We start from the raw sequence: 27,866 nt of genomic DNA, 5'->3' as shown, positions 1-27,866 counted from the left end.
ACTCAAAGTTTTGACATGTAAAATGAAAACAACATTAGCATTACTAGATAAAAAGGGGAATGTTTCACTCACTTTCACTATAGTCTCATATTCCATTTCTACTTCTGTTTTTCCTCTACTTCTTGTTCTTCTATGCTCTTTAAAACAAAACCAAGGATCATTTCAATTTGATATGATTAACAATTACTCTAAGCTGAAATGACATAATTTTGTTCATTACAGTAAAATAACAGCTCTTTAATCTACGTATTTAATGAAAAACATAAGATTACTTCACGCTTCTGTGTGTGGGCTCATTAATATTTGACTAGGTAGTAGGAATGTGTTAGTCAGAGAAATCACTCTATTTATCACAACCTGTCACTCCATACTGGCAGAAGATAATATTTCAGCGGTGTTACGTGGGAGATTTGCTAAGTTGCAGATCAGGCACATCATGGGAGATGACAGCTTTTTTTTTTTTTTTTGGAGGGGGGATAAGAATATCTGAATTAAAAAAAACACAAGCATCACCTATGCTACTTGAAGGCTGTGCTTGAAGAAATACCTCCAGACATTGCAGCAGGAGGGCGTCACACTGCAGTCATGGCCAATGCCATGGACTCCGTGAAGTTTGTGAAGTTTGCATGGAAAACCTTCAGTGACAAATGCAAGTGCTTATGAGAGTGGTGCAGACTTTCACCAGTCAGCTGATTCCCTTTGACTCAGCCCTGAGGCAGTGCCTGAGCACGATGAGATGTGGGACCCGTTGCTGCTGGACACAACACTGCTGTGCCTGTGTTCAGATTCAGCATTTCTCTCTGAAACTTCTGTTTTGACAGTTTCAAAGAGAGGCAGGATTTTCAGGCTGTCCCTGAAGAAGACCCCAAACCTAGAAGACCCCAAAATGCTGCAGGCAGCTGCATGCTACTCAGAGCTGACCCACTGGGATGGCTGTGGCTCATCACATACACTCTACGCACCCTGAGCTTCAACTCTCTTGAAGAGCTCTAAGGTGTGGATTAGGGAAGTCCTGAAGGTATTCCAACATCAAACAAAAAGACACACGGTTTTTAGCTTGCAGTTATAGTTACTAGAAGATGGCTACAAAACTATAGCCCTGAACTTAGAATGAGGGTGACTTTTTGGTTCTTGCTAAGTGTAGCCTTCAAACAAAGTTAACTGTGCCATTTTCCTCTGGCTGCAGTATGCTTTATTCTCTTGTGTTAAGTAATGTGGTCGCTGTCTCCTTTTACTCTATAATAAGCATGATTTCAGTGTTAAGTGATTTACTGCTTCATAGCTATAGCAACTGAGTGACTCTATTGCTAACTTGGTTCTGTTTGTAGAGTTAAATCATGGCTCTTATGATACACTTAGTGCCACTAAAATCTTGACATTTTGCACCTCGTGTACTTTATACCCTAACATGTATTCAAAGTAATACCACATATACCTATTGTATATCCAAGAGCCAGAGCTGTAATGGCATTAAATGTGATACGGTGATACTAGGTGAGAATCAGCCCTGGAACAATCGCATGCAAGTTCACTGAGGTCAACTTTATTTTGCCTTAGCTGTTGGCTATCATGTTTGCTACAAATGAAATTGCAAATTGAAACCTTTAAATAGAAACAAACAATAGTACAAAATAAAATTATCTGTTTCAATATTGAACATTAAAATAGCTTAATAACCAAAATAATACGTTTTCAATGTGCCACAAAACATTTCCTCTCAAAGCAATTTTTAAAAAACTGAATGTAATTATGGAGCCACTTCCTTGGTAATGGGTAAAGAAGCAAAACAATACATTTGAGCACCATGTCCCCTTTCTATATTCATGCAGATTTGTAAATGCCTTATAACTGAGTCACAATAGCAGGCAAAAGAAAAGAAGTTAGTTAACAGTGTGGCTGGATTTGGTTGAAATTCTTAATAAAGGAACTTCTGCCACTGTGTTATACTCTGTTGAAACAACTGAAAGACACCTTTATTTATTTTCTCCTTGAACTCTTTCTCACCTTGGTACCAGTGGACTTTAAAACTGCATTAGCACTGACACAAATGGTGTTAAAAGATACACTTTGGGTATAAGATGTTCAGGCAATGGGTGCCAGTGATTGTGGTAGCTTGCACCATTTTGACATGCAAAATGAATCTAAAGTATTAGCTGAGGAAGCAGAAAGTGACTGTAGCAGAAAAAAACGTAGCAGCAAGAAGGTGAAATGTAAAGTGTAAAAAGAAAGCCACTTTTTTTCCTATAGTTCCTGATCAGTTCTCCTGATGCACTTTACTTTTATGTTCCTTTGATCTCTACACTTCAGTGGTTTTGTGCTCCCACTGACAGGCAAATCAGAGAAGGCGTTACTTAAAACTGGCAGTTTTTACAAAATGACATACATGTTTGCAGCACACAAACATTCTCTTACTCTGGATGTTAGTCTAGTTATTTCAGTGAAGCTCATAACTGTTCAAGCCTCGTTGAGATTTGACTAGAAATTCCCTTTAAACCAATCTTGGAAAACACTAATGAGAATCCTCTTGCTAAACTCCTTTGTTTGTGCAGTATTACCGCTTTTTGTTACTTTTGGCACCAGTCTTATCAAGCCTCCCTGCAAAGGAAACATTTGTGTTTGTGAAAACGTGCCCACTCTGCATGCAGGTGACCACCGGTGTGTACTGGTCAGTGCTCACACACTAGGATTTGGGTGTGCAAAGTAGGCACGCAATTTGCAATGGTACAGATGTTATTTACCTACCTGGAGGATGAACATCAGGCTCAAAATAAGTAAACATTAACCAAAAAAGAAAAAAAAAAAAAAAGAAGCAGCAGCAACATCCAAAAGAGACAACAATTCTATGAAAGCAAACCAAGCATTTTTTTCCCTTTCCTTATTCAGCAAGTACTCAAAACACAGTCCACCAAATTTAGCAGAGATATCTGGATAGCATGAATTCCACAGTGATGGGAAATTACAAAGTTACAAGATACAACTCTTCAGCTGTCAGTAGGGTGCAAACGGCTCAAATCCAGTCCTGTTTATGCAGTTACTAACAATACAGTCTGTGCACTTGCACCATTAGGATTTTCCCAATCCAAATGACGTTAGTGTAGCAGACGTATGTTATATATTACACACACGTATTTACCACAGGGTGCTCACTAGTTTTGGAGATCCAGGCATTGTCTTGCAGCATAAGAAAAAGAAAATCAGAAAGAAACACAGGGATTAAAATGAATACTGACTTTCAAACTGTTTTCTATTCTGAAGGTCATAACTGTAGTTGTCATAAGCACATGATCTTAAAATCCCCGAGCACCTTCTTGAATCTAGAGTGAGTAACCTCACCTGGAATGCACAGACATTGTGCTAAGCAGCCTTTTGTGAAATCTCTAATGTATGGATAATACAACACAGAAAAAACACATACTTTTCCAAATCATAACTAGGCAGCCAAACATCTGTAGCATTTATTAGAAGTGAGACAACAGACACACATGGGAACACCACTAGTGATGGGGAACTGTTAAAATATTATCTGCTATTCATTGCCTACTGAAGGCTGGTTTCCAAGTAGTTTTCTGGAGACACCTTCTAAAGCAGAAAGTCAAGGTACCATTCAGTGCAAGTTTAAGCTTTTACAATACTGACATTGAATATATTCTGGCTTATCTGATAATTCTGAATGTGTCCTCACTTGTGCAAATGGCCACGAGAAATGCTGCATTTTATACCTTCTGTTTTCTAAGATTCCATGAAGAGCTGTGGTGTGTTCTCATTTATTGTGACATTATTACAAAGAACGAATGCCACAATTAGTCCAGAGTTCTATTCTTGCTTATGCACAGAAAGGTGGCTCAGAATCTGACTATTCACTGCCATAAATTGTTCTGACATAACACCTCAAATTGAATGTTGGCAATGTGACTGTATTCTTTACAATTATCTTTTGCAAACACTAAAAATTATGATCAAGAAAAGCATATTATAACAGGAAGAATAAAAAGGGAACACTGCTTATCCACAAAGGCTGCTTCACAGCACATCATTTATTCTATAAATAATTCACACCTCTCTCAGTTGTTCTGCAACTTACATGTGTTGCTGCTGGCTCAGCCTTTGGCAAGCATTTACACTGTTTTCAGAGACCACAGCAGCAAAATTCACCACGTTAAAGGAAGAAGAAAAGATTTTGAGGAGTAGTGTGGAGGCAAATGGAAAAGTTACAAGTCACGGTGCAATCCAGGGGACTTGAGATTTTTAGATACAGATCCTCTGTGCCTACCTCTTTCTTTTTCAGTGCTGTAATGCTCCTACAAAGGGCTTGGCTGGCTAAAGGATTCCACTTCACTGGTGATAACTGGGGGAAAATCTTCCTGCTCAAACTCTGGACAGATAAGAAGCCAGCACTGTTCACTGGCCACTAAACAGAGGGAAAAAGGAGCCATATGGATGACAGTAATACTGTCCAGTATTTAATCAATGGAGGCTCTGGCTTAAGTTATTATTAAGCCATGACTCCCTTTCAAAAGTTGTTTGCAGCCGTTTTGTATACTGTAGAGTTCACCTTCAAAATAATAAACCAGATGTGTTTTACATAAGTGTTCTTTATATAGGTATCTACAAACAGAAGACTGAATTACAAAACAAAACAAAAAAGGAAAGGAAAGGATAGAGGGCATGCTTTCCCATGGATGTAATCAACAGCAGGGCTGCACAAACAGACATTTAGGACAAAATCTAGCTCATGGCAACACGGAAACAGGACAAAAAAACGTTCAAGGTAGCAACTTGTTGTCATGTTTAGTAAGTTCTGAAGCTTGATTGTATTCCTATCTTTCTTGGATCGGAAAAGATCCTCTGCATCTTCTAACAGAAGGACAATGCACAGGTAAAGTTCTTTTTAATTGATCTGACTGTGAATTAGACAGAAAAAGAAATGCAGGAGGAAAAGAATGGCTCTGGGTTTGATCTCAGTGAAAGAGAAAATTCAGATTAATTATTTTGTGTGGCTGTGGAAAATCACTATTTAACAATAACATGAGTGAAACCAATCACTGCAATTTTGCACTGAAGTCACACAAACACAATGCAACTGCAGCAAGAACAGCCTTCACATGCACTATTTCTCTTCCTGGGCAAAAGTACCTTTCCATTCCTGCTTATGATTGATTACTTTAGTTATATCATTTAAAAAAAGAAAACACAACTGTTTCTACAAAACAGCTCTGTAAATGCCAAAAGATTGTCAGAATATATATTTTTCAGCTGAAGAAAAAAATCCTTAACCTCAATACAAGATCCATGTATAAGATCCATTATAACTATCAACTTTACTAGATGTAGAACAACATTTATTAGCTTGCAGGCTGGACAAAGATCAAGACATTAAAATCTGTTTCTCAGAAACATATTTCCATTAATATAATAAATGTCAGTAAGATACAGTAAGTCCAACTGAGGGCTCTTTCCTCCAGAGTTCATATTCCTCTGGTCAAGCATGAACAGTTAATGTGCCACGCTAACGAGACCAACAAGATTCTATGAATGTCTCCGTGGATGATTTTAATTGAAAATCTCAAAGACACACTCATTTAGGACACAGAGTCAATCTGAATTTTGCTACTGCTATCAGTCAGAGCACACTGAATGACACTCCTCACTCTGCAAATGTAACTGGCCATCTGCCTTAGTTTGAGAGCTAGTCAGACAACCCCTGCAAATCAACTGCTTGTCACAAATAAGCTCAAGGGAGTTGGTGTTACTATAGCTAATCCAGAAGAGCAGGTTGGCAAAGGATTATTTCAGTGTTCATCAGCAGTTATGAAAAAATGACCAATTTGGTCAACTAAAGGGGATGAGAATAGTAGCAAAAAAGACCTAGATTCCTATTAGGAATGGGCTAAACAAAGAAAAGAAAGAATACATTGTACTTTAACTAGGAAGAGCAGAAGTACACAGCACCCAAGCCTGGAACTCCATGACTGACGCCTGGTTAAGCAACAGCTAACCTAGTTATTTCTGTAACAACAGAGACCGCCACAGTATTCTTCCCTCTGTCCTCACAGGAAACAGGTCAAAGGGTCAAAGAGAGTAAATGCTTTTAGAGAAATAGACTCATTGGTCCGGTTTGGCAAATGTATCTCAATATCTGACTGTTCTAAATTGTAATGTACTTATGCATGGATTTTATACGAAAATCATCCCTGGGGATGTGGAAGACCATGCCCTCTGATCTTGATGGTGAAACAGACATTCCTGTTTCATAAAGGATTCTCAAATTTGGAAGATTCTGAACCAAAGAAAATTTTTCTCCTGCACCAAAAGATCATTTTAAACCACACCAGTACATATCCAAAGTAATTTCAGTAGCGTCTCTGAAATGGTTATGAGCAAATGCCAGTGAAATTGAGATTAGCATCAGGTAAAAGGGTGCCTCAAACTGATTCAATGCCTCATATTAATTACATATTTTACAATTCTTATCTGCCAAATTGCTTTCCTTTGCAACTCCCAATAAGTCGTTTTGCTGCTAAGGTCTCAACTCTCCCATCTGCAAAATGGTATGAAATAAAAACTTGCAGCTCAAATTTTAATACTGTTAGAATCTGAAAGCAATAGCATAGTACTGTCTTAAAGAGTTAGCACGATAGCATAGGCAATTTTAAATCCTTCTCTTGTTAGATACAGCAGATCGCACAGCTTTCTCCGCAGTGAAAGGTTTATTTCCTAAGAATGTTTAGAATCCAAGTCCTTTTTCTAATGAAGTGTCAGATAAAAGGATCTTTTTCTCAAGCACCAAAGAAAACATAATCTATCCAAATTTCATTAAACATTAAATGACTGTGAAATAAACATATCTTATTTTTTGACAAATTGCTATTAGTTCTATTTGGAGAGATGTAATACATATGCCAATTAGCCCCCACATGAATATGTGAGAGAAATCCCTTCTATCCCTATGCCCAGTATTGTATATTAAGCTCATTAATTTGTGCCCAAGAAAAAATTTTCAGTTTCACTCTTTTCTGAACCCAAAGTTAACATTAACAGACAATATAACAGCTGATAAACTCAAGATGCCTTAATATCAATTTGCTCAATGGAACATTCTGGTAATTTTGAACTAATTTAGTACAGCAGTACCTGTTCAAGATCAATTCACAGCAGACTATTTCCTACTTATTGTTAATTAAAATCATGGATTTCCTGTTACAAATAGCATATAACTCTGAAGAATTAGCTACAAAACCAGTGTGTTATTGATTCAGCTGATGGACTACTTCTAGACTTACTGACTTATTCTGAGCTTCACAAGAACAGCTGCAGTAAGCAATGACACAGTGAGGCCAGGTGATGAGAGAAAAGTAGGAGATACTCTGAGATTTATCTTCTCTAAGTTACAGAACTGCAGAATGGCTTAACTGTGATTTTATCTCCAGCCTGAGGAACTGAGAGCACAGTAGGCTGGAACTCTTTCTTGGCACAATAAATCTGGGGACCACCCAGCCTTGCTGCCTGAATTCCAGCCCTTTCCGGCCTTGAAGAGAATAATACTCTAGCTGCGCGCCAAGCGGGATATCTGCAGGTGGCATCTGGGTTTGACCTAATCCACCCACACTTCTGTTGTCAGAATTATACAAACATTTTTTCTTCCTGATTGTGCTGGGTAGATATAGGCCAATTATTTCACTTCTGGAACATGGTTGTAGGAGAGTACACAAGAATGGGAACAGTAAAGAAAAATGGGTATGGGGGAGCAGCACTGATTAATGAAGAGTCACCCAAGGCTTTCGGTATGTTGCTTCCAAGCATTCACGTTCCTGAGATTTAAACCTTAATTCAAATGTCAGAATTACCAGGAAACCAGCATCCACCAGGCCAGAAAAGAGGCTCCATCACCATACCACATTCCCAGAGACTAAGAGCTGTGCAGTGCCTGTCTCTTTTCACTAATGGCCATAAACTGAAAGAAGACACAACCACAGGAGGTGTGTGTATTGCTTTTGCTTACTAATGAATCAGTGTCTTTATTCTTCTCCAAATATCTCTGCCTGATTCCCACAGCAAAAAGGTAAAATCTACTTAGGCTCTTATTAAGGAGATCTAATCAATCCAAGCATTCTGTACTGCATTTTCACAGAAGTTTAAGATTGCTATGGCGAGAAGGATGTACAAATGTAAAAAAAACTTTAGAAAGCAGCTCTGCAGATTTCTGAACAGACATATATTCAGAGCTTTGGCAAATCAAGTGCTGGCAATCAAGTGCCTCTCCACTTGCATTGAATCTTGCAAAGCCTTGTTGTTTCTTAGGCACTCTGTCAGAAGATAAAAGTCAACAGGCAGAGCATATATCTCATTCAAAGCCTCTTCTAAAGCTTCTTTTATGAAAACAAATAAGCTAGTTGTCTGAGCCCTGTGTGTGTGAATAATTTAAGAGTTTAAACTGCAACTGGTAAATGTTACGAAAAATGACATTAACAAACATCAGACTGGAAGATTCCTAATTCTCAAAGGTGCAGAGGAGCTCATTTCAGCAGCACCACTCTGATGCACTTGTAAGAAGACCTGGACTAAAACTATTGCAATAGCAGGCCACCAGGTAAAATTCTCGTACTAAAAGTAACCGGAGATCTCTTTATCACCAGGTTAGGTGAATACGCTACTTCTGTGCTAGGCTACTTCTGCATTTTAAGATGCTGTATTAAGATTACAAGATTAAAAAGGCAAACAAAAATATCTCACAGCTTTACAAAACTAGGCCTGAACATTCACAATTTCAGAACTATCTGCAGTTTAAAAGTATCCAACCTTATTACTAGCACTTTCTTTGACACCCCAAAGATACCTGTCAGACTTCCCTTAAAGGTCTGGAGTCATGTGAAATCCTGTACCTTAAGGTTGCGGTTTCTGTTCAGTGCATTAACTGTTGAAAAATCTTCCATTGTTCTTGTAAGGTGAGAGAAGGCAGATGCTCCTCCTGTCATGTGTCACTGTATGTCTGACCAATGAGTACCCTGCTGTCTCAGTGTTGCTGGATTTCAACAGCAGCTACTGGAGAGCTGTGCTGGTGTGGGGCGTGCATTTGCATCTGTCTCCCTCGTGCAATGACTCTTCTGTTGTTGATGTCTTATCTATGTCACTTACATTCTCCTAAACCCAGCAATAAAGCCTCCTTTTCTTTATTCCCTGCAAAGCATTGTTAATCTCTCCCCAGGTTTGAGACGAATATCTTATTCATTTTGCTTTTCCTGGGATAAAGTTTAATTCAAGTAACTATTGTTAATTCACCTTTTTTTTAAGTTTTTTTTTTTTTTTTTTTTTTTTTTTTTTTTTTTTTTTTTTTTTTTCCAATAGCAGTACTTGGAGAAATTTATCACATTGCAAAAAATATAAAAGGTGGATAATTAATATAACAGTCATGCTGAATGTATATTCAACAGGTTTAATAAGAAAGAAGTACTTCAAGTTGCCTTTCATTATACAAGTGCTTTGCTTTAACCTTTTACAAATATTTGTATCATTCATCTGCTTGAAAACTGAGGCAAATGGGGCAGGACTGCCTTTTTGCGACGGGTCCCTGCAGAACCAAGTATTTTACGGTCTCCTAAGGTTTCTGCACTGAGCTCTGCAAATTCACACACACTATCATCTCTTGTAGAGATGGAGCCTTACTACTTCAGCAAAGTGCAAGGAGGCTAAAGCATGTTTGCCGTATTTCACATTTACTCAAGCTCTAGCAGAAGGACTTCAGTACAAATTCACAGATAAATTAAATTGGTACAGCTGAAGCAGACAGTATCCCTAGCAATATTCCTTTTCTCTCCTGAAGATTATGCCATTCTTGCAGGCATGGTTGAGCAAATTCTGTATCTGCTTGCTAGCTGCTGTGGCTTAAATTAATTAAGCGCATTAATATCATCTGCTGCCTACTAGAGCTTACATTAGCAGGCAGGACCATAAACACAGAAACAAGCTGAGGGTCACACATCTCCCTCTGCCAACTGTAGGGAAGGGTAGGGCACAAAGCTGAGGTTAGTGCTGGATGCAGCTGCCTCTACACATGGTTCTCAAGGTGATCCAAACATCAAGTGAGACCTTATACACTGCATGAGAATGCTAATCAAACCGTTCTTGATTCTCCTCAACCCCATTTATGCAGGCACTTGAACACCCCCAACAAAACCAGCAGCTGAAATACTTAGAGAAGGGCAATGACAGTTGTTTGCTATCTCCCTCCAGGGCATATCTGAGCTCTGCCAGGGGAGGGGCTGTAGTGCTGCAGCTGCTTAAATTGACAACTTTACCAGAGCTCTGAGGAGCTGCCTCAGCTGGGGTCAGTTTTGGGGATGCTGAACAGATAACTGCTGAAATTCAGAAGTAATGGGAAATGATACAAATGCAAGAAAATATTTGCAATAGCACTTCCTTTATCTGCATTTCTTATTATAAGAATGCAATTAAATTAATAACGATAAAATGAGCGTATCAATATCAATACATATGCTGATATTCAGAGAATGAAATGTACTTTTGTTATTCAGAAGATCACCCATTCCTGTTCTTCGAAAGGTGGAAACAGTGCCTCAATTTATCTCTCTCTTGTTTTTCATCATAACTTATTTATTTCAAGTATGTCAAGGGAGAAACTCAATTTGTAAGGACATTTTCCAATTAATGTTATTAATTAAAAGTTAGAGTCAGTTGGTTTGTAAATAATCTTATTTAAAACCACGAAGTTTTAGGATTCTGGGAAATTGTTGAGAATGCAGCTATGCAAGTATTAACGGCAATGATCCAAATTTTCAATCTCCAAGTGTTACAGCATGTTTTTTGGCATTCTGAATGCTCATTTTTACATGATCTGTAACCAATTTCATTTCCTCCAGAGTTCTTTTATAGTATTAAGGAGTTATTGTTCCCGTTAGTCTCAGTTAAGCAGTACTATACACAAGTGCTTAGAAGTAATGGCTTTAATGAGTTTTATGTTTATCTTTAAGTTCTGCTCTGAATATGACAAGAGTCTCTGTGCAGTTCCAACTTTATGAATTTGTGCTAGAATCCAGTAATATCCTAGGATATGCCTGTCATTTAGACTTATCTTTAGAAATCAGTGTACAAATTTACAATGTCACAGCCCTAAGCCTGCTGGTGTTCACAAAATGTTTGGACAATGCTCTCAGGCATACGGTTTGAATTCTGGCTGGTCCTCTGTGGAGTCAGGAATTGGACTCCATGATCTTTGTGGGTCCCTTCCAACTCTGGATGTTCTGGGATTCAAAGATTTCATTTCATTATTCGTCTTTCAAGTTATTTCTTTGGAATTAAAGCAGCCTCATGTATGAGAACCCAAAGACACATTACTGTGTCTGACCCGGTGATCAATCAAAAACACTCATCCAACTGAAAGGATCATAACTGCTGAAGATTTAAATCTAATAAAGAGCAAAAAGATGATTACAAGTCACTTTAGAACAGTAAAATTACTTATTTCTCTAGTGCATTCATACCAAGTGAATAACCACACTTTGTGGATGCAGAGATATTTCACATCTAAAAATAACTTATGCTGCACACTGATTGCAAATCAAGATATACCCAAGGCAGCCTGTGTTTGTAGGTCAATTTATAATCCTTACATTTAAAGGAAAAGCTTAGAGCAAAATCAGATGTTACACTTTTCATGTTTCCATAGTTGTCATATGCTATGGGTTATTGTGAACCTTCTCAGAGACCCAGCAATTTAGATGAATATACTTCTTAACAGTTTTAGTACTAAACCTGATTCTATATGTTGGAAAAGTGATCTTCAGCAGACAAGAGTACTCTTAGACTTCATGAAGGTCAACCACAGAAAGGTTTGGGTTTAAGACCATCTAGTTCCAACCCCCTGCTATAGGCAGGGACACTTCTCTCTAGGCCAGGTTGCTCACAACCCCATCCAGCCTGGCCTTGAACATCTCCAGGGGATGAGTATCCATAAAGTTGCTGGGCAACCTGTGCCAGTGTCTCACCACCTTCACAGTAAAGAATTTCTTCCTGATATCTAGCTTAAATATCTTCCAGTTTAAAACCATTTCTCCTCGTCCCGTCACTATATGCCCTTATAAGAAGTCCCTCCTCAGCATTCCTGTAGGCCCCCTTCAGGTACTGGAAGGTCACTATAAGGTCCCCCCAGAGCCTTCTCTTCTCCACGCTGAAGAGCCCCAGCTCTCTCAGCCTGTTCCCATAGGGGAGGTGCTCCAGCCCTTTGATCATCAGTAATATTTCAACATCTGCTGCTTTTCCTTTTGTAATGCCAGCCTGCTTATTGCTGAACAAATTCTAATCCTCAGAGCATTCAGGTGAGTTGACCAAAAGTAACATTTCCTGTAGCTTTACCTGGATGTTGGCCTGACATTCTTTGCGGTGGGAAGGTATAAACATACATTAAATCCTGCTCACATCCTAACTGTCTTACAACAGCTCTACACAACAGTTAAGCAGCAAGTTTTTGGGGTTTTTTTTGCTCCATTATGAGAGAAAGAGAAACAAATGTGGCTTGATACATTTATTGTGCAGAAAGAGTAATTTCTATGTTCCAGAAAATGCTTTCAGAAATAATAATAATAATAAAGCTCTGAACTCCAATAGAGCCTAGCTGTAACCAGAGAATCACTCCAAGTTTTGAACACAATTGGTTGACAGTACTTTAAATTAGCATTTTTGTGTGCAGACAACAGCATTGTATTTTCATTTTGTAGCGGTGCTTTTAACCACAGAGCCCCATGAGTCATAACGCAGGGAAGGCAGGCTGAGGAAACCTAATGGCTCCCACACTTCAGAGAGTTTCTTCTTTTTGAGAAGGAAAATGTTTCCTTTGTTCAGGACAATGTAAGTGTGAATCACTTTGCTGTAGCTTTGACATATGCTAAATCCATTTTGTCAATAGCATGGAACCTAGAAATACCTAAACCTGCCTTTTCTATTTTTTTTTCTCTGAACAAGGGAAACTCTGACTTCATTGTAAATGCAATCAACTAGAAAAACTTGAGTAGACCACAAAAGTACTTTGTGGGATTAGTGGTTTCAGAACAGGACTGGGAACCATCAGAACCAGATTCTAATTTTGCCATGCAGGCATGTCACTATGAAAAACGTTTAAGCCAAAAATTTCAAACATTGACACCCAAAGTAAGGCAGTGAAATACAGAATTAATTCTGCATCCAGCAAACCTTTAATGCATGGAAAATGCTGTGCTGTTTTGAGTTGGAAACAACGTAGGGAAGTTTTATTATACATGTTTTTCTCTTGGAATTTTTTATTCCTTTTAGATTTCAGACCCATGAATAGATTCCTCTTGATAGTATCATTTCAACTAAGCTACAAGTATTGTCTATTTGCTGGGTTATGCTTCAGAGAATTTTAAAATGGAGCGCTTCAAAAACTAAGTTTCCTCAGAAACACATCCCTGGATCGCATCTGCATTCTCCCTAACAGCAACTGACCAAAGGAATCAGTTGCATTTGCATTTGGTGTCTTCTGCCTCATTTATATCAACCACAATTTCAGTGGATTCTCAATCACCTGCTGAAATCTAGATTTATATGTAGTGATTAAGGTTCTCCCTGATTTGAAACTAAACGTAGCTACCACTGACAAACAGCAGGCTGCCTACCCAGTAGCAGTGCTTGTAGAGATTTCTAGAATCAGGAAACTCTGCATTTGGCTTTTCCCTTAATGTATACTTGCGATTGCAGGTAACCCTCCTATAGTCTCTGCTCAATGGACCAATCCTGTTACCAAGGTCACCTTTGCAGGGTTATATTTGCATCCAGCTGACGTTGATTCATGTTGCCAGATGGCTAAGGACAAAGCACAATCGCTCAACACAATGTGTGACCTACTTACACTCCTAACAATCTGCTGTTTAATACTTCATAAAAGCATGGAGACTTTGATTAAAATTTTAATTTTGTTTCATAGTTAGCCCACATGTGGCATGTACATTTTGCATACCAGATGCATCTGTTCCAACAGGGAAGTAGTACGATGCCTCTGACTTCTTTCTAAAACAGCGCATGTGAATAAATAAGTGTAATTTCCTCATTTCCTTAAGGCACTCTCAGAAGTAATTACAAGTTGTTGTTTTACATATCAACACTGGCTCATCTAGTGAACAGCCAAACACTCACATGCTGTCTCCACTTAAACAAATAATGACAATGGTAAAGTATCAGCTACAGAGAAGAATGAAAACACGGCACAAAATTCATGTAGGATTTCTAATCAGATATATGGAAAGTCATGGGGACATTCTCCATTCATGCTCATAGTCTCATATACATTCATGGGATAAGTGGGACAAACTTTTTTTTGTTTCATCTACAACGAGAAGATATGCAAGAGTAGTAGAAACGATGATGGTCATCATAGGCCAGATTCCCCACAATGCTCAGGGCTTTAGGTACATGGTAACTGCCAGAATGAGTCAGACCCGACGTCGCCTAAGACCTGCAGCTGCCTCTGCCCTCAGCTACTACCAGATGCTGTACAAAGCAGCCACAGAGAAAATAATTCCCACTTTCAAATAGCCCTGCCTGGTTCTGATCTCTAATATTTAAAGATTCGCCCTGTCTTGCTGAAGTTTTTCTAAGCCTCAAGTTCCTTGCAAACTACTCATCAACATGAATTTCAATCCTGAACATTTTTCATTTCCAAAGTGATCTCCACACTAGCTCTGAACCTACTTTGCTTTGATATATTTTCAAGCACTTGGCACCTCTAAATGAAGCCAAACTGCTAAAAGTCCTGAGCATTCAGCAGCTCCTGTTGTGAAAGTTCACAGCCAGAACCTCAGTTTAGCATTCAAGGAGTTTAGCATGGTGTATGAAGCTAGGTGTATGAAATAGTGTTAGTGTGGTCTTTGTAACTGTTGTACTTTCCATGGAAATAAGTAGGAAGCATTACTTTTGGAGTGACCTTTGTTTTACACATTGAGAAGGAAATCAAAGAAGCTATTTGGAAAATGTCCCATTATATATCAGTATCATCACACCTAGAGAAAATGAGAAAAAGTCAGACACAGGGGGTGGCAATGTTATGATCTCAATGCAGTCAGTGCTAATGGGGTGAGTATTAAGATAGTATAAATAAAAATAAATGGTTGGACATTGACTACAATAAAGTTTGGTCAGTGAACTGAATATTACTGAATAAAGAAGTGAAGAGTTAGTCCCAGACACATTGTTACGTTATTTGGCGTTCTCAGGCTCTCCTGATGAATACAATCTAAAAGTAGTTATTAACTCAGGCTGAAGCGTACCAAACAGAGGAAGGGCCATCCCCTGAGAAGCTTTGCTCCAACTTACAGCTCTTGTGAGCCTAATTTTGTCTAGCACCATAAGTACTTCCCCTCTCTCCAGAGCTCTGGAAAGCTCTGTCATTCACTGGTGCAATCACAGGGAGGACCATACACAAACATTTTGACCCTGCTGTGCCCACGGCATTTGCCACATAGCCAGACATGGTTTTACTAAGAAGTTCTCTGCCCCTCTGAGACTCAAAAGATGCCCTGAAAGGACATTACAGTTGTTGATGAGAGAGAATAGAACTATATTTAAAGAAAAGAAACAGATGAGTTTCTATCTACTATCTTCTCAAAAAAACCAAAAAGCTTTAGAAAATAGATTTACCTAGGGAAGTGGTATTTCATCAAGTTCGGATACTTTGCTATAATTAAAGCTTTGAGAAAGAAAATGCACGCATACAGAATTCAAAGTAGGTATTAAAAAAATTAGAATTTATGTAACAATTGAGAAACCCACAACAGTTCTGGAGAAAATGCCAGGCATCCCTGGTTTCCTTTAAAAATAAAACTCAGGGAAATCCCCTTTTCTTTTTAAATCAAAGGAAGCCCAACCCCAAATTTCAAAGCCAAATTTCCAAATTTTGTGTAAATTGGAACTTCCACTGTCTATAGAAGAATAACATTTTTAAAATGCTTATGATTATGATTACTCTATCATGCAAAAAAAAAGGTTTTTTTTTGTCCTGGACACATCAGCTTCAGACTTCTGTAGAAGCTGGCCCTTGTGACACAAGTCCTGTCACTATGTTCATCTGGTGGACCTGCTTCCAGAGTCTGTTTTGTGTCAGTCTTTTCATACAGTGTGCCTTCAATTACAGGCAGTAAATGCACAGCAGAAAGCTGTTTTAGCTGTGGCCAGTGACCCACTTAGAAATTTAAGGTTGCATATACCCCATAATCCACAGCAAAGCTCTCACAGCTTTGCAGAGTCAGAGATCTGCCCAAGAACCAGAAGATGGCCTGACTGTTATGCAATAAGAACACTCTTTATGAGCACACATTATTATTTTCCTGGTTGCTACACATCAAACATGATAACATAGCAAGGATAACACTTGACTACTAATGATTAAAAATTCCAGTGTCTTGTGTCTATTAGGGCTGTACAATGTAATAACAAACATGGCCCGGTCCTGAAAGCACAGATTAAGTGAATCTAAATAGCTCTTTTGGGTCTGTTTAGTAGAGAGCATCATTCTCCTTTGCTGGGTCTGATTATTTTTTAATTTAAAAGCCTGCGAAAGTGTCTTTTTTATTGCTGCTGTGTGGGAAAGAGACAAAGGTGTCTGTGACACTATGCTATGCTTGGAAATAGTTTGTGCTTAGAAAAGCCTGCACTTTTGAGCAAGATGCTTAAAAACAAACATAACTGAAGAGAGGCTTTTCAAACGGGAACAAAGTAAACAGATGCTTCATTAGAAGTCACATCCCCAGCCTTGCTTTTACTATCAAGTCCGCTGATTTTTTTTCCTTTGGCTCAATTTACAAATTAATTATCTTTCATAGAAAATTCAAATTGTCATGGTTATGTTAAGAATACTTTGAAGAAAATGGTTTTCTTTTGGCAATCTTGTCCCTAGGAAAAGAGATAAATGTAGTAAGAATCATACTTGTTTGCTTGTTAGAGCCTTTAAACAGCAATTTGTAACTGCTCTGTGTGTGTTGTAGCTTAATGTTTAAATATGGTCCATACTAATAGATTTGTGTTAAAAAGTAACATCTGCAACTACCAAGTGCAGTAGAACATCTTTTGAAGGTATCTATCTGCTACCCACTGACAGAGAATCATAGAATCACTGAGGTTGGAAAAGACTTCTTAAGATCATTGTGTCCTACTATCAACCCCCCCCCCCCACCATGCCCACTCATGTCCCTCAGTGCCACGTCTCTACATTCCTTGAACGCCTCCAGGGACAGTGACTCCACCACCTCCCTGGGCAGCCAGTGCCAGCAGCACCAGCAAGCATGACATGGTTTTAAGGGACTCGAGCATTTAAGGGATTCGAGTTTTAAGGGATACACGAGCTCATGTGTATTTGTTGTTGGTGTTCATCACCATGAAAAAAGAAAGCCTGCAATGTATGAAGGAAATATGAGAAAAGCTTAACTATTCCCTCATCTCCAATTATCATTAGTGTACAAAACATCATGTCTTGCTTTGGAGATCACAGAGGAAAAAGGAAACTGCCACAGTTCCCAAGCAGATACACACTCCTTAAATTCTTTCCAAATTTTGTAATGATGGGATATTAACATTTTAATCATGGAGAAAACAAAGGAAGTGGACTGGTTAAAAAGTGCATTAAATGTAACGGAGTGAGATCATTACTTGAAATTCTGAATTTTGCCCTCACAATTTGTAATGGTAAATAATAGCAAAACTAATGTAGCAGACTTCAATGCCTTCTGATGACCTTTAACAATACCATGCTTGTTGTAAGACCTGGCGCAGGCAAAACCTTGTACTCTTAAAAGCCCATCTGCATTTAGGTTTAGTTGTGACCGTCTTTCTGTTATGCTACATTTGAGTTCAGAATAAAGATAGCAATGATAAGTTGAGATTACTTGATGGGCATTAGACATTATATTTTAATCACATTCTCAGAGGTGCAGAGTATGTTAGGAAATATCATTAGCTTTATCAGTCAGCTGTGGTTTGAGACCATCACTAAGTGATCACAAAAGGGAAAAATGTCTTAAATAGTACAGAACTGAGGTAAACTAGGAATAGTAATACACTTGACAGTTCTATTTGCATTGGTGCCTGGTTTAAGTGCTATTTTTTTCTGTTTTGTTTCATTTTGAACAGAGCACAAATCAGAAATTAGAAGTATGCATATGTGAAATGCTGTTGAAAGTGCACAATCAATCAATTGAGGCTGAACTCCTTTTTTATATGTGGTGACTACAATAATGACCTTAAAAGTGATCACTTAATATAATATTGGCCAAAGACCAAGGGAAACTCTTGCCATTATGGTGCACTGGAGAATTCTTTATTTTAAAGTACCACATGAAATATCTAAATTAAGTCATAAGAGCACAATGATCTATGATATCCAAAACCTTAGCTTGGGCATATACTACATGGCATTGCTCTGTTAATCATACTGCAGCTAAACAGAGCTGTTCACCAATTTTCAACTCAAATGATCAATTGCTACAAAGCTGTCAAGTTTGATGCCAGCTCTTTTCATAGCTGCACTCTTGACCAGAAGTCCAGATGAGCTTTTAGGGTTATAATGAGGAGTAAGCCAGAAGAAAATAGATGCCTGAAATCCTATAGCCAAGAAGCAGTAATTTCAAACAGCTCCCAATTTGGAACTGGCTGAGAGCAGAATAAGAACACAATCAAAACCAGACTCTGGAAGAATGTACTTGGAGCAAAGCATAGGTCAGTGAGTCTACAAAAAAAAAAATACCCAAAACTAAAGGGTAGTAATGGATGAAGGCAAATGGGGAAAATAAGCACAGACTAGAAAGCACAGTTTTTGCCTCCTCTGAAACAGCTGCAGAATGAATTCCAGAGTTAAAAGTCACAGTCCACCATGTATTTTCAGCTATACAAGATTTTTAAGTCAAAAGCACTGCTTCAAGATTCCTTTCATTTTATTTCTCCACTGTCTGTGAAGCTGTTCCCAGGGACTTAAAAGCACTGCAAATGTTTCCCTGAAAGCACAAATGCAGGCAGGTTCAACCTTGATCACCCACGCTTCCCTCCCCACTCATACCTCCTCATTTACCATCAGCTGTGTTCCACAGCGGTGCACTGCTGTGAAAAACTCTGCTTGGGGAAGCAGGGAAGCAGTAACACTTGCCTTTGTAAGTGACGGGGAATGACCTTAATTTATGCCCTGGCAGAGCCAGCAAGCAGGGCCCTAGCACCTCTGTCCAGCTGCCACCTGGCTCTGTGCCGAGCACCTCGCTGTGAGCTCCTCGGGAACTGAAACTCTCACAGGCCTCCGAAATTGAGATTCAATTTCCACAGAGCATGCCGTTTTGTACTTTAAAACCTCAGCCTTTCTCTTTCCCTTGTCAGAAAAGCAGTGCTTCCTCACGGACAAACAGCAGCTGCAACTGAAATTCTACTGAGTTTCTTCTTGTCTGAGTGCAAGCTGCTACAGACAGTTTTGGAGGCTAAGCAAATACAGGGCAGCAGGAACACAGCTTTTATTCTTACTGCACTGAACAGCAAGACGGGAAAGCAAAACTGAGATGCATACCTTTAGTTTTGAATTGTGCACACAAGCAAAAAGGCAGATGAAATCTGACATATCTCCTTCACCATAAAACACACTTTTTCTTGTTTAACCATTCTTCAGATTTCTTAGGTTCAAGCTCAGTAATCATGGCAAGGTAATGAGATATCTCAAATTGTCAAAACACTTAGCTGCACCATGCTGAAGATACGCAATAGAAACGTCTAACAGAAAAGTTCAGATGTGAATAGATAAAATGTACATCTGTAATGGCTCTGGCTGGCTGTCAGGGTAAGTATCAATATATGAAAGGGTGCTTTTTCAAGTGGAATAATTCTTCCTATAGTAGTCTTAGAAAAGAAAATAATCTGAGCTGTTGATAAACCCTGTAGAATTCACTTTGCGTCTTATGATGAGTGGTAACTAGGATGTCAATATTCAGTCCTTAACAAGGTTGGCTTTAATTTAAGCTCATGATTAAAGTCTGAATTTATGTTTTTTTAATTCTCCTTTCAGAACCACAGTCATAAATTAATGAGATACAAGTGCAAAACATTTAATGTTATCCTTTATCATTTATTTCCTTGTGTTATTTTCATTATTGAAACTCAATAATGAATTCAGTAAATTCAAACAGAGTGGTAAACTGTTATTCCTTTTGATTTGAAGGCATGCAATGTAAATTGTAAATCTTTCAACTCCAATTTCACATTCACCAGTATGCTTGGGGTAATTGAAGCTCCTCTAGAACAGCATAAAGACTCACAGCATGTTGGCACTGCTTTGTATTGCCAGGCAACAAAACAGCTGATTATGTCTCCCAAATTACATCTTCTTCCTGCATCTCTAAGCATTCCCTTCCACAACATCACTCACAAACTGTCTGTATTCTTGTCCTCTGATACACTTGTGTTCCTTCCATTCTTGATTCAGTTCTTCTAGAAGCTGAAGAGCATTTTTTTAAAAAAGCTAATACATTTTTTGAAATATTTGCCTTCTCTCATCTCTTATATAGGACTAAAACCTTAGGCTTCTTGAGCAGAGATGCCGTTTCATTTGTTTGCTATCCATCCATTTGGAAAGAAAGGAAATTTCCTGAGGGCACACACTGTGCCTCATTCACAGTCTGTGGGTGGGGTGGGCGTAGGCAGCCATTTAGAAAGAGGACACCTGGGACCAGAGAATTTCTGTACAAGGCTTAGTGGGGTTTAAAGAAAAGTTCAGAACTACAGCAATACTATTAGTAGTAGTAAAAGCACCTTTGTTAACAGATACTCTAAACCCCAAAACTGTTCTAAAAAAAGTTGTTTTTTGCAGACCAAAATCAGGTGCAGTAATATTGAGGAAATCCCGTAATTGTTCTTCTCATACATGAAGTTTCACGTCTGTCAGAAAAGTTAATCTCAATTTACCCTTCGCTTAATAATGCAATGCCTGTTTCCTTAATTACAGAGGTTCGAGCTGGATCTGCTGACACTATTTAAAATCCACACATAGGCTACAATTTTCAATCAAAATATATATCATAGGTCGTACTGGAATCTCTAGGAGTTCTGTGTTAATCTGGGTGCATATAAAATGGACTGGGTGACTTGCCTCCTAGCACAACTTGCTTCTCAAAGGACTTGAACATGTAGGTGGTTTTCCTGTAGATATCTATCTAGGTTTAGAAGAGAGGAGTGCCTGCCACCTCCAGTTTTGCATCTCTTTAAATTACATCACGTCCCCTTTAATTCACACATAAATTTAAAAGACTTATAATCTAGCTTAACTCATTCAAAACAGTGCAGAAATATGGAAAGATGAAAGTCTAAAACAAGCAGAAAAAAAATAAAGCATCCCATTTGGTTCATTCTCAAATTGTTTTTCAACTTATTTGCACAAATCCATGAAAATAGCAAGAGGTGAAGGAAATAAAATATTCCCTGGGTACCAGCATCTTTTTGTATTGCTAGTTAGCAGCAGCATTACACTTTAACAAATGACCTACAGAATGCACTCCACATCTGTGTATCTATAGCGACTAAGATCCCCAAACCACAGGGAAGTGAAATACTTCCTTTATGCTGAAATTTAATCCAGCCCTAATGACATAAAGGCAATTATTTTCAAGAAAGGATGCTAAAAGAATCACTGGTACAGAATACCAAGCAAAGCAACAATGGTTTTCCTCAAAAACACTGACAATGTCTATCAATGACACGGTAATTAGGATTGCCAAAAAAAGTAACAATAGGATGCAATGATTTCAGCCACTAAATAAAATTAATCCATCTCTTGGAAATGCAGAATGGAATGATTACAGCCCGTGCTTGTCTGCTGCATTTGGCACCAGATCAAATTTTAGCAAAAAAAGAGTGAACATTCAAAATATAGCAAGATATATGTGGTAACACTGCAAGTAGGCATCTGGATGTCATTACAGGTAACAGTTTCAAAAGGGCATAACTCACTGAAGTAAAAAAGCCACAATGTTATTCTATGTAAAAATAGCAAAACTTGGAGAAAATCTGTTTCTGTGGTTCTTATTATCATTATCTGAGAAACTTATATTGCCTGTACAGCTGTCTCCTGGATGGCAAGGTCTGTCTGCAAAAGCTCAGAACACCCTGAAAACAAATCTGTATGTTGTTATATGGTGGCAGAGGTGAAAGCAAATCACCTTTCTATTGCAACAACAGAGAAAGACTATTCAACTATACATCATCTTAAGCTGCCAAGAGAGTTTGGCAATGAAAGACTACAAACTGTGCAAGAACAAGAAAAAGGCAGAAATGGGGAAAGCCTGACTTCTGGCAGCAAAGAATCTACTTTATCTGATGGGCTGCTACCCAGAGAAAGCTTAAGCTGATTTGAGCCCTGTGAATACGTCAGAGGTTCGCAAACAGCATCTGTTGCACTGCAACTATCCAATGCCTCTAACAATGCCCTGAGAAAGTGCAAGCAAGGGAAAGGAAATTATTGAAGAAAACGGACAGGAAAATAAATGTCTACAGAGAGGTAGAACAAGGACAAAGGGAGCCACTTTTTCCTGCTCAACGTGTTCACTCAATAGCCTCCCAAAAGGGTTATTTGGCATTCATGCCAAAACCTGACTCACAATATTAAAAGGCAACAATTCTATGGATTAAGGATGCCCAGAGTGCTGCAGGTACCCCAACCCCAGAGGTGTTCCAGCCCAGGTTGGATGGGCACCGGGCAGCCTCAGCTGGTAGGGGCAGCCCTGCCCATGTCTGGGGGTGGGACTGGATGGATCCTCTTTGAATCTGAGCTGAACTATGATTCTATGATGATCTTATGATTAATGCTACAATTGCTCATAGCTCTACAGAAAGAAACTGCAAATATAACCCCTGAGAAAATGAAACCTATTTTTTTTCACTGATGGATGAGAATATAAAAAAATAACAATAAAAATCAAGCAATTCAATTGAATTAACAGTGTGTCCTGGCACCAAGAGGGCCAACCTGGGGGGCACCAGGCCCAGCGCTGCGACTGGGCAAGGGGAGGGGCTGTCTCCTTTGCTCTGCACTGCGTGGCCTCATCTCCTGCAGTGGATGCAGTCTGGGTGCCACAGCACGAAAAGGATGTAAAGCTATTTGAGAGCATCCAGAGGAGGGCTATGAAGATGGAGAAGGGTCTAGAGGACAAGGTGTGTGAGGAACGCTGAGGCCCCTGGGGTTGCTCAGCCAAGAGCAAAGGAGCTGAGGGAGTGGAGGGCAGCGCTGAGCTCTGCTCTCTGGGGATGGCATGGAGCTGTGTCAGAAGAGGGGCAGGTGGAGGATAGGGACAGGGTCTGCCCCAGAGGGCGGTGGGCATGGGCCCAGTGCCAGAGCTCCTGAAGTGTTTGGACACTGTTTTGAGACACAGAGTTTGGTTTGGGTGGAGCTGCGAGTTGGGCTTATGAGGCTTGTGATCCTTGTGAGTTTCTTCCAACTCAGGATATTCTATGAACATGAGAATTTCTATTTCTATGAAATATTCTATATATTCTAGAACATTTTGTTGCACCTCCCTGTTTTGTATTCTGCACCACAGGGAACTGCAACACATCTACAGAAAGAAAGCGAAGGGGCACAATTAAGATGAGGGTTGCCAGGGCCTCAGGAGCCACACTGTGGTAACAACACCAGGACTGCTGCCTCCACATGTGCTCTTACAAAAATTACATTAAGCTTTATGTATGAAGGACTCGAGTGTGAGTGACAGGCTAAAACAGGAAGAGCATTAATAGCTGCAAATAGGATTGAGAGGCTAATTGAGAGATATTGAGGAAGAAGCAGTAGAGTCCTATGGCTATTGATTGGAAACTCCCAAGAGGGAAAATCAGAGTATTAAAAAACATAATTTATGGTTTATATTGCGTGATAACAGTATATTGTACAGAACTGTACAGATGATCCTAACCAAGAGGCTTCCTCAGGGAAACATAAATCTGGAAAGGAAATAGAGGTGGGATCAAATAATTCTCTGAAGGCAGCTTTTCATATAAAACAGAAGGCCAAGTTGTTAATACCCACCTAACATAATACACTTGTAATTTTACACTATTATTAATATTGCATGTTCTCATGGGTTTATGTATCAAACAATAACTTTGCTCAGATACCTGAAGGAGAAACAGAAATTTTGACCTGAAAAGCCACCATAAAACTTAATGGTGAATAGTGCTTTTAGTGGAAGCTGTGCAACAATACCCTTTATCATCGGGAAAACTGTCAGTAAATCACCAGAGAGGACAGTCACATGTGCCCCCTGCACAGTCAGTAACTGTGCAAGCAAGGCAGACCACAGACTTAACAAACCAACTCAGGGAGGTGCAGAATTTTGCCACTATATCAACACTAAATGTAAAAAAAATGTCCGTATTTTGTGAGCTAGAAAAGTAACACGAGATTAATTTTGTTACAACACTCTATGAATGAATCTGACAATTGGTTTGGGAAAGGCCAAACTAGGTGAGCAGTAATGACAGCTGTACGGGAAGTCAAGGCGCTAATCATGAAGCACTTGTACTCTATGGGTGGTGAAGATGCAAAATGTTATGACACAGTCTGTTAGCGAAACATAAGAATCAAAGAAAAATGTGGGAGTTAGATCACTATGGGATCTCCACAACTTTAACAAGCAAGTTCTAGAAGGTATACAATAATTACATAATTAAGGTAATAAGAAGTCTAGCGTATCTAGTCCAGTATCAGACTGGTATTTAGTCCACAGGCGCACAAACCTACCAGAACAAACACCCAAGGTAGGAACTACCCTAAATACTTAAAAGTATTTCAAACTAGGAAACTATCACCATTAATCTGAACTTTGTTAGAAGTAGTTTTACAGTGAAGTAGAAGTAGTTCACAATGCTCCTCATCAGGTAGGGAGGCCAGGGCACCTTGATCACCCCAGGAGGCAGTTATGCCAGATAACTAAACACAAAAGCAAATGACAATTTTCAATTAAAAAAATAGAAAAGGAAAGAGATGTGAAGAAAAAGAATGTTTGTTTTCAATCTATGAAAACAGGCATTCACAAAAAAAAAAGAGTGAAAAATTGTTTGAGAAACTGGTGTTAATTGGTTGGGTTTATGTAGCTCTAGAGATAGAGCTTTATCTCATAATGGACTAGTCTATGCACTCATTGGGAAGCCACGTACATGACAAATGCACAGTGATATTTTGATGCTTCGCTTCTCACTTCCCCTGCCAGCCCATCTCTCTGGTTTGCAATGTGTCAACCTTTAGGGTGAGAAAATACAAGTTTCAACTCTTTCCCTGTGAGCGTATGCAGAAACAAGTACTTGCAAGTGTACAAGCACTGCCATGACTCTCCTTGAACAGAACAGTCACTGCGATTTACACAAAGACTACTGAAAAGAGAATTTAGCTAGAAGCTCGTTTACAATGAAACTCTCTTCTCATAACATTTTCCTATATTTATTACCTAAGCATTTATGTGCCCTTATTATCTAATCTCAGGTGTGCTTAACCCAACAAATCCCTAACAATGCAGGAGCAGTAGAGAAGTGTTATATGGATAAACAGTTGAAGGTTATTTATGTTTTCTAATTTAGGCACTGAAGCTATAAGGTTAGTCTTGAGTTTTCTACAGAACTGCTAATCACTCGCTATCCTGAACATGCTCAAGCACAGGCTCCTTCCTGAGCTGTGAAAAGCACGCACTAATGTTTAGTGCTGTGGTTTGTCTTCTCCTGGGTGTATCAAACCAAATCAATGTGGCTTTACACTTTTAACCACCACCAACACATTCCCAAGGTCCCTTACCTCACATCATTTGGCTATATTTTCTGCCAATGAAGGCTCCCATTAGGTGAATAAAATTCCTTCTCTGTAGTTTTCATTTATTGTTTTTCCAGAAGGCCACCAGCATACTAAGCAGGTGATATTACAGAAAAAAAACCCCAAACCTTGAGGGTTGAATCAGACTGTAATTAACTGAAGGCTGATCAGACCAGTTTTACAATCATTAATATTATTTTTTAATAATATGTTTCATATCCTACAAGGCTGTTACTAATTTAACAGATGCATCCAGAATATGTTTATCAAACAAATCTCTATGGATATAGCATATGTGTATTCTTAATATATCTAGTACACATTAAAAAATTTATTGTCAGACATGGACTCAAACACATTCAAGAATATAACAAACAACTGTTAAACAACTGGACTACATCTATTGTACGTGAAATTTCCTTATATTTCCCTTTTATAAAATTTGTAGTAGCAGAAGAAGGGGTTAATGAGTTTATAGGTAACAGCCTGACCTGAGCAATGCTTCACTTATTAATGCTCAGACGATTCAGAGTGCAGACAATCTGCTCTTTCCTGTAGCAGAGCAAAAGTTACACGCTCACATCACAAACCAAGGGCACATCCAGCACGTCAGTCTGCTCTGACTAAAGCACCACTGAGGAGGAATTTACTGATTAAAACTACACGTGGGATACCTTCAGTTATTGGAATGCCTTCCTGTTCCAACCTTGTTGAAGATTTGAATTGAGCTGGATACCAGATCATTGAAAAATACAATCATTTAGGATCTCTGTACATTAATACATGCATTTTTTTTGTTCCATGATACATATACTTGCAAAGCATATTTTAAAAACCAAAAAAGAGTGGTGGCAACAGTATCGTATCAGAGAAATCAGCTTTCTAGTTTTTATCTCATTTTAATTGACGTCTGTTTCTGTTGCCAACCAAGGTTTAGTAGGCATTCTTCATTTATAAACTAAGTGTATTTGTTTCACCAAAAGTGGGGTGTAATTGCTAAAGATTTATTTATTTTTACTTCATTTTATTTTTAGATAAAGATTTTTCATTTTGAATTCAATGAAATTCAGACTTTAACTTGAAAACTCTGTGTCTGTTTGACCCTTTCAAACAAAAGCATAGCAAAGGAGATGGTATGTGGAATAACACAAGGAAAGGAGAGTTATCAATGCTGTAAACTTTTTATTAGTACTCTAATGTTTGTGATACTCAGCTTGTACTCTTTTTAAAAAGGCACAGCTTCTTTCTGTGTACCTGGAAAAAGGCCCAATTGCTCTGCTATGGGGCAATTGGGAAGAGGCATCTCCATCTCTGGAGCTAATGCCATTCTACAAATGGAGCCAAAGCCAGACAACGAAGGAAATTACATAGGCACCTATGTAAGCAGATTACTTCCCTCCACCCCACATGACACTGTTTTGCAAATTCCAATTCCGAATGCACTGCAATTACATTCTGGAGGGAGGAATATACTATTTACCAAACAATCCACTTCCAATTCTCAGTGATTACAATGCTGGGCTGCACAGACAGTACCTGCCGTTTAGTCTCTCTTTCTAGAAATACATCTGTATGTAGTTAACTAACAGCATTTTTTACATTCGGTCCAGCAGTTGAAACGTCCAACAATATCTGCAGAATGTGACAAAGTGGACTCAACACAATGAAGATTCCAGAACAACCAACAAATTGTTGGCAATTTATTGGCAACTGGCTTGACATTCCTAGAAAACTGAGTGCAGCACTGTTAAGCTCCCTGCTGCCATCAGTCCTGTGCTGCTCATGTCCATCTACCCAGTACATGCTACAGGGTCTAGTGGCCCTTCTCTCTATAAGAAACCTACCATTAATCTCCACCAAGGACAGCAATCATAGGATCTAAGCAATCCACATCTAATCCACCATCTGCCCTTGGCCTTGGTCTCCAGAGCAAAACTCTAAATGTTCATTTCCTCCCCAGGTGACTGTAAGTGTACCAGAGGAACACTGTCAATCAGAGCTGTACCTTGCAGCAGACTACGGGTTGCATGCTGTTGCA

At 38.9% G+C, this 27,866-nt stretch overlaps 1 protein-coding gene across 4 annotated transcripts in view; it reads right to left on the bottom strand.

Annotated features, from left to right (window-relative positions):
- Window positions 1–27,866, bottom strand: part of PLCB1 (phospholipase C beta 1) — a 369,568-nt gene that overhangs the window by 22,493 nt on the left and 319,209 nt on the right. For 2 of the 4 annotated variants that reach the window (XM_042829913.1, XM_042829922.1), the window contains exon 32: window positions 73–137. The exons of the other annotated variants lie outside the window; for them this stretch is intronic. In XM_042829913.1, coding sequence (XP_042685847.1) covers window positions 99–137 — 39 coding nt within the window. In that variant the 3' untranslated portion in view covers window positions 73–98. The remainder of the gene's footprint in view (window positions 1–72; window positions 138–27,866) is intronic. 4 annotated transcript variants of the gene reach the window in all.

Source organism: Centrocercus urophasianus, unplaced genomic scaffold, assembly GCF_019232065.1.
Source record: "Centrocercus urophasianus isolate 14NV4802_14NV808 unplaced genomic scaffold, USGS_Curo_1.0 seq_10, whole genome shotgun sequence".
NCBI classification, from domain to species: Eukaryota; Metazoa; Chordata; class Aves; order Galliformes; family Phasianidae; genus Centrocercus; species Centrocercus urophasianus.
Note: the sequence above shows the minus strand (reverse complement) of the source record. Positions and strands in the feature narration are given on the sequence as shown.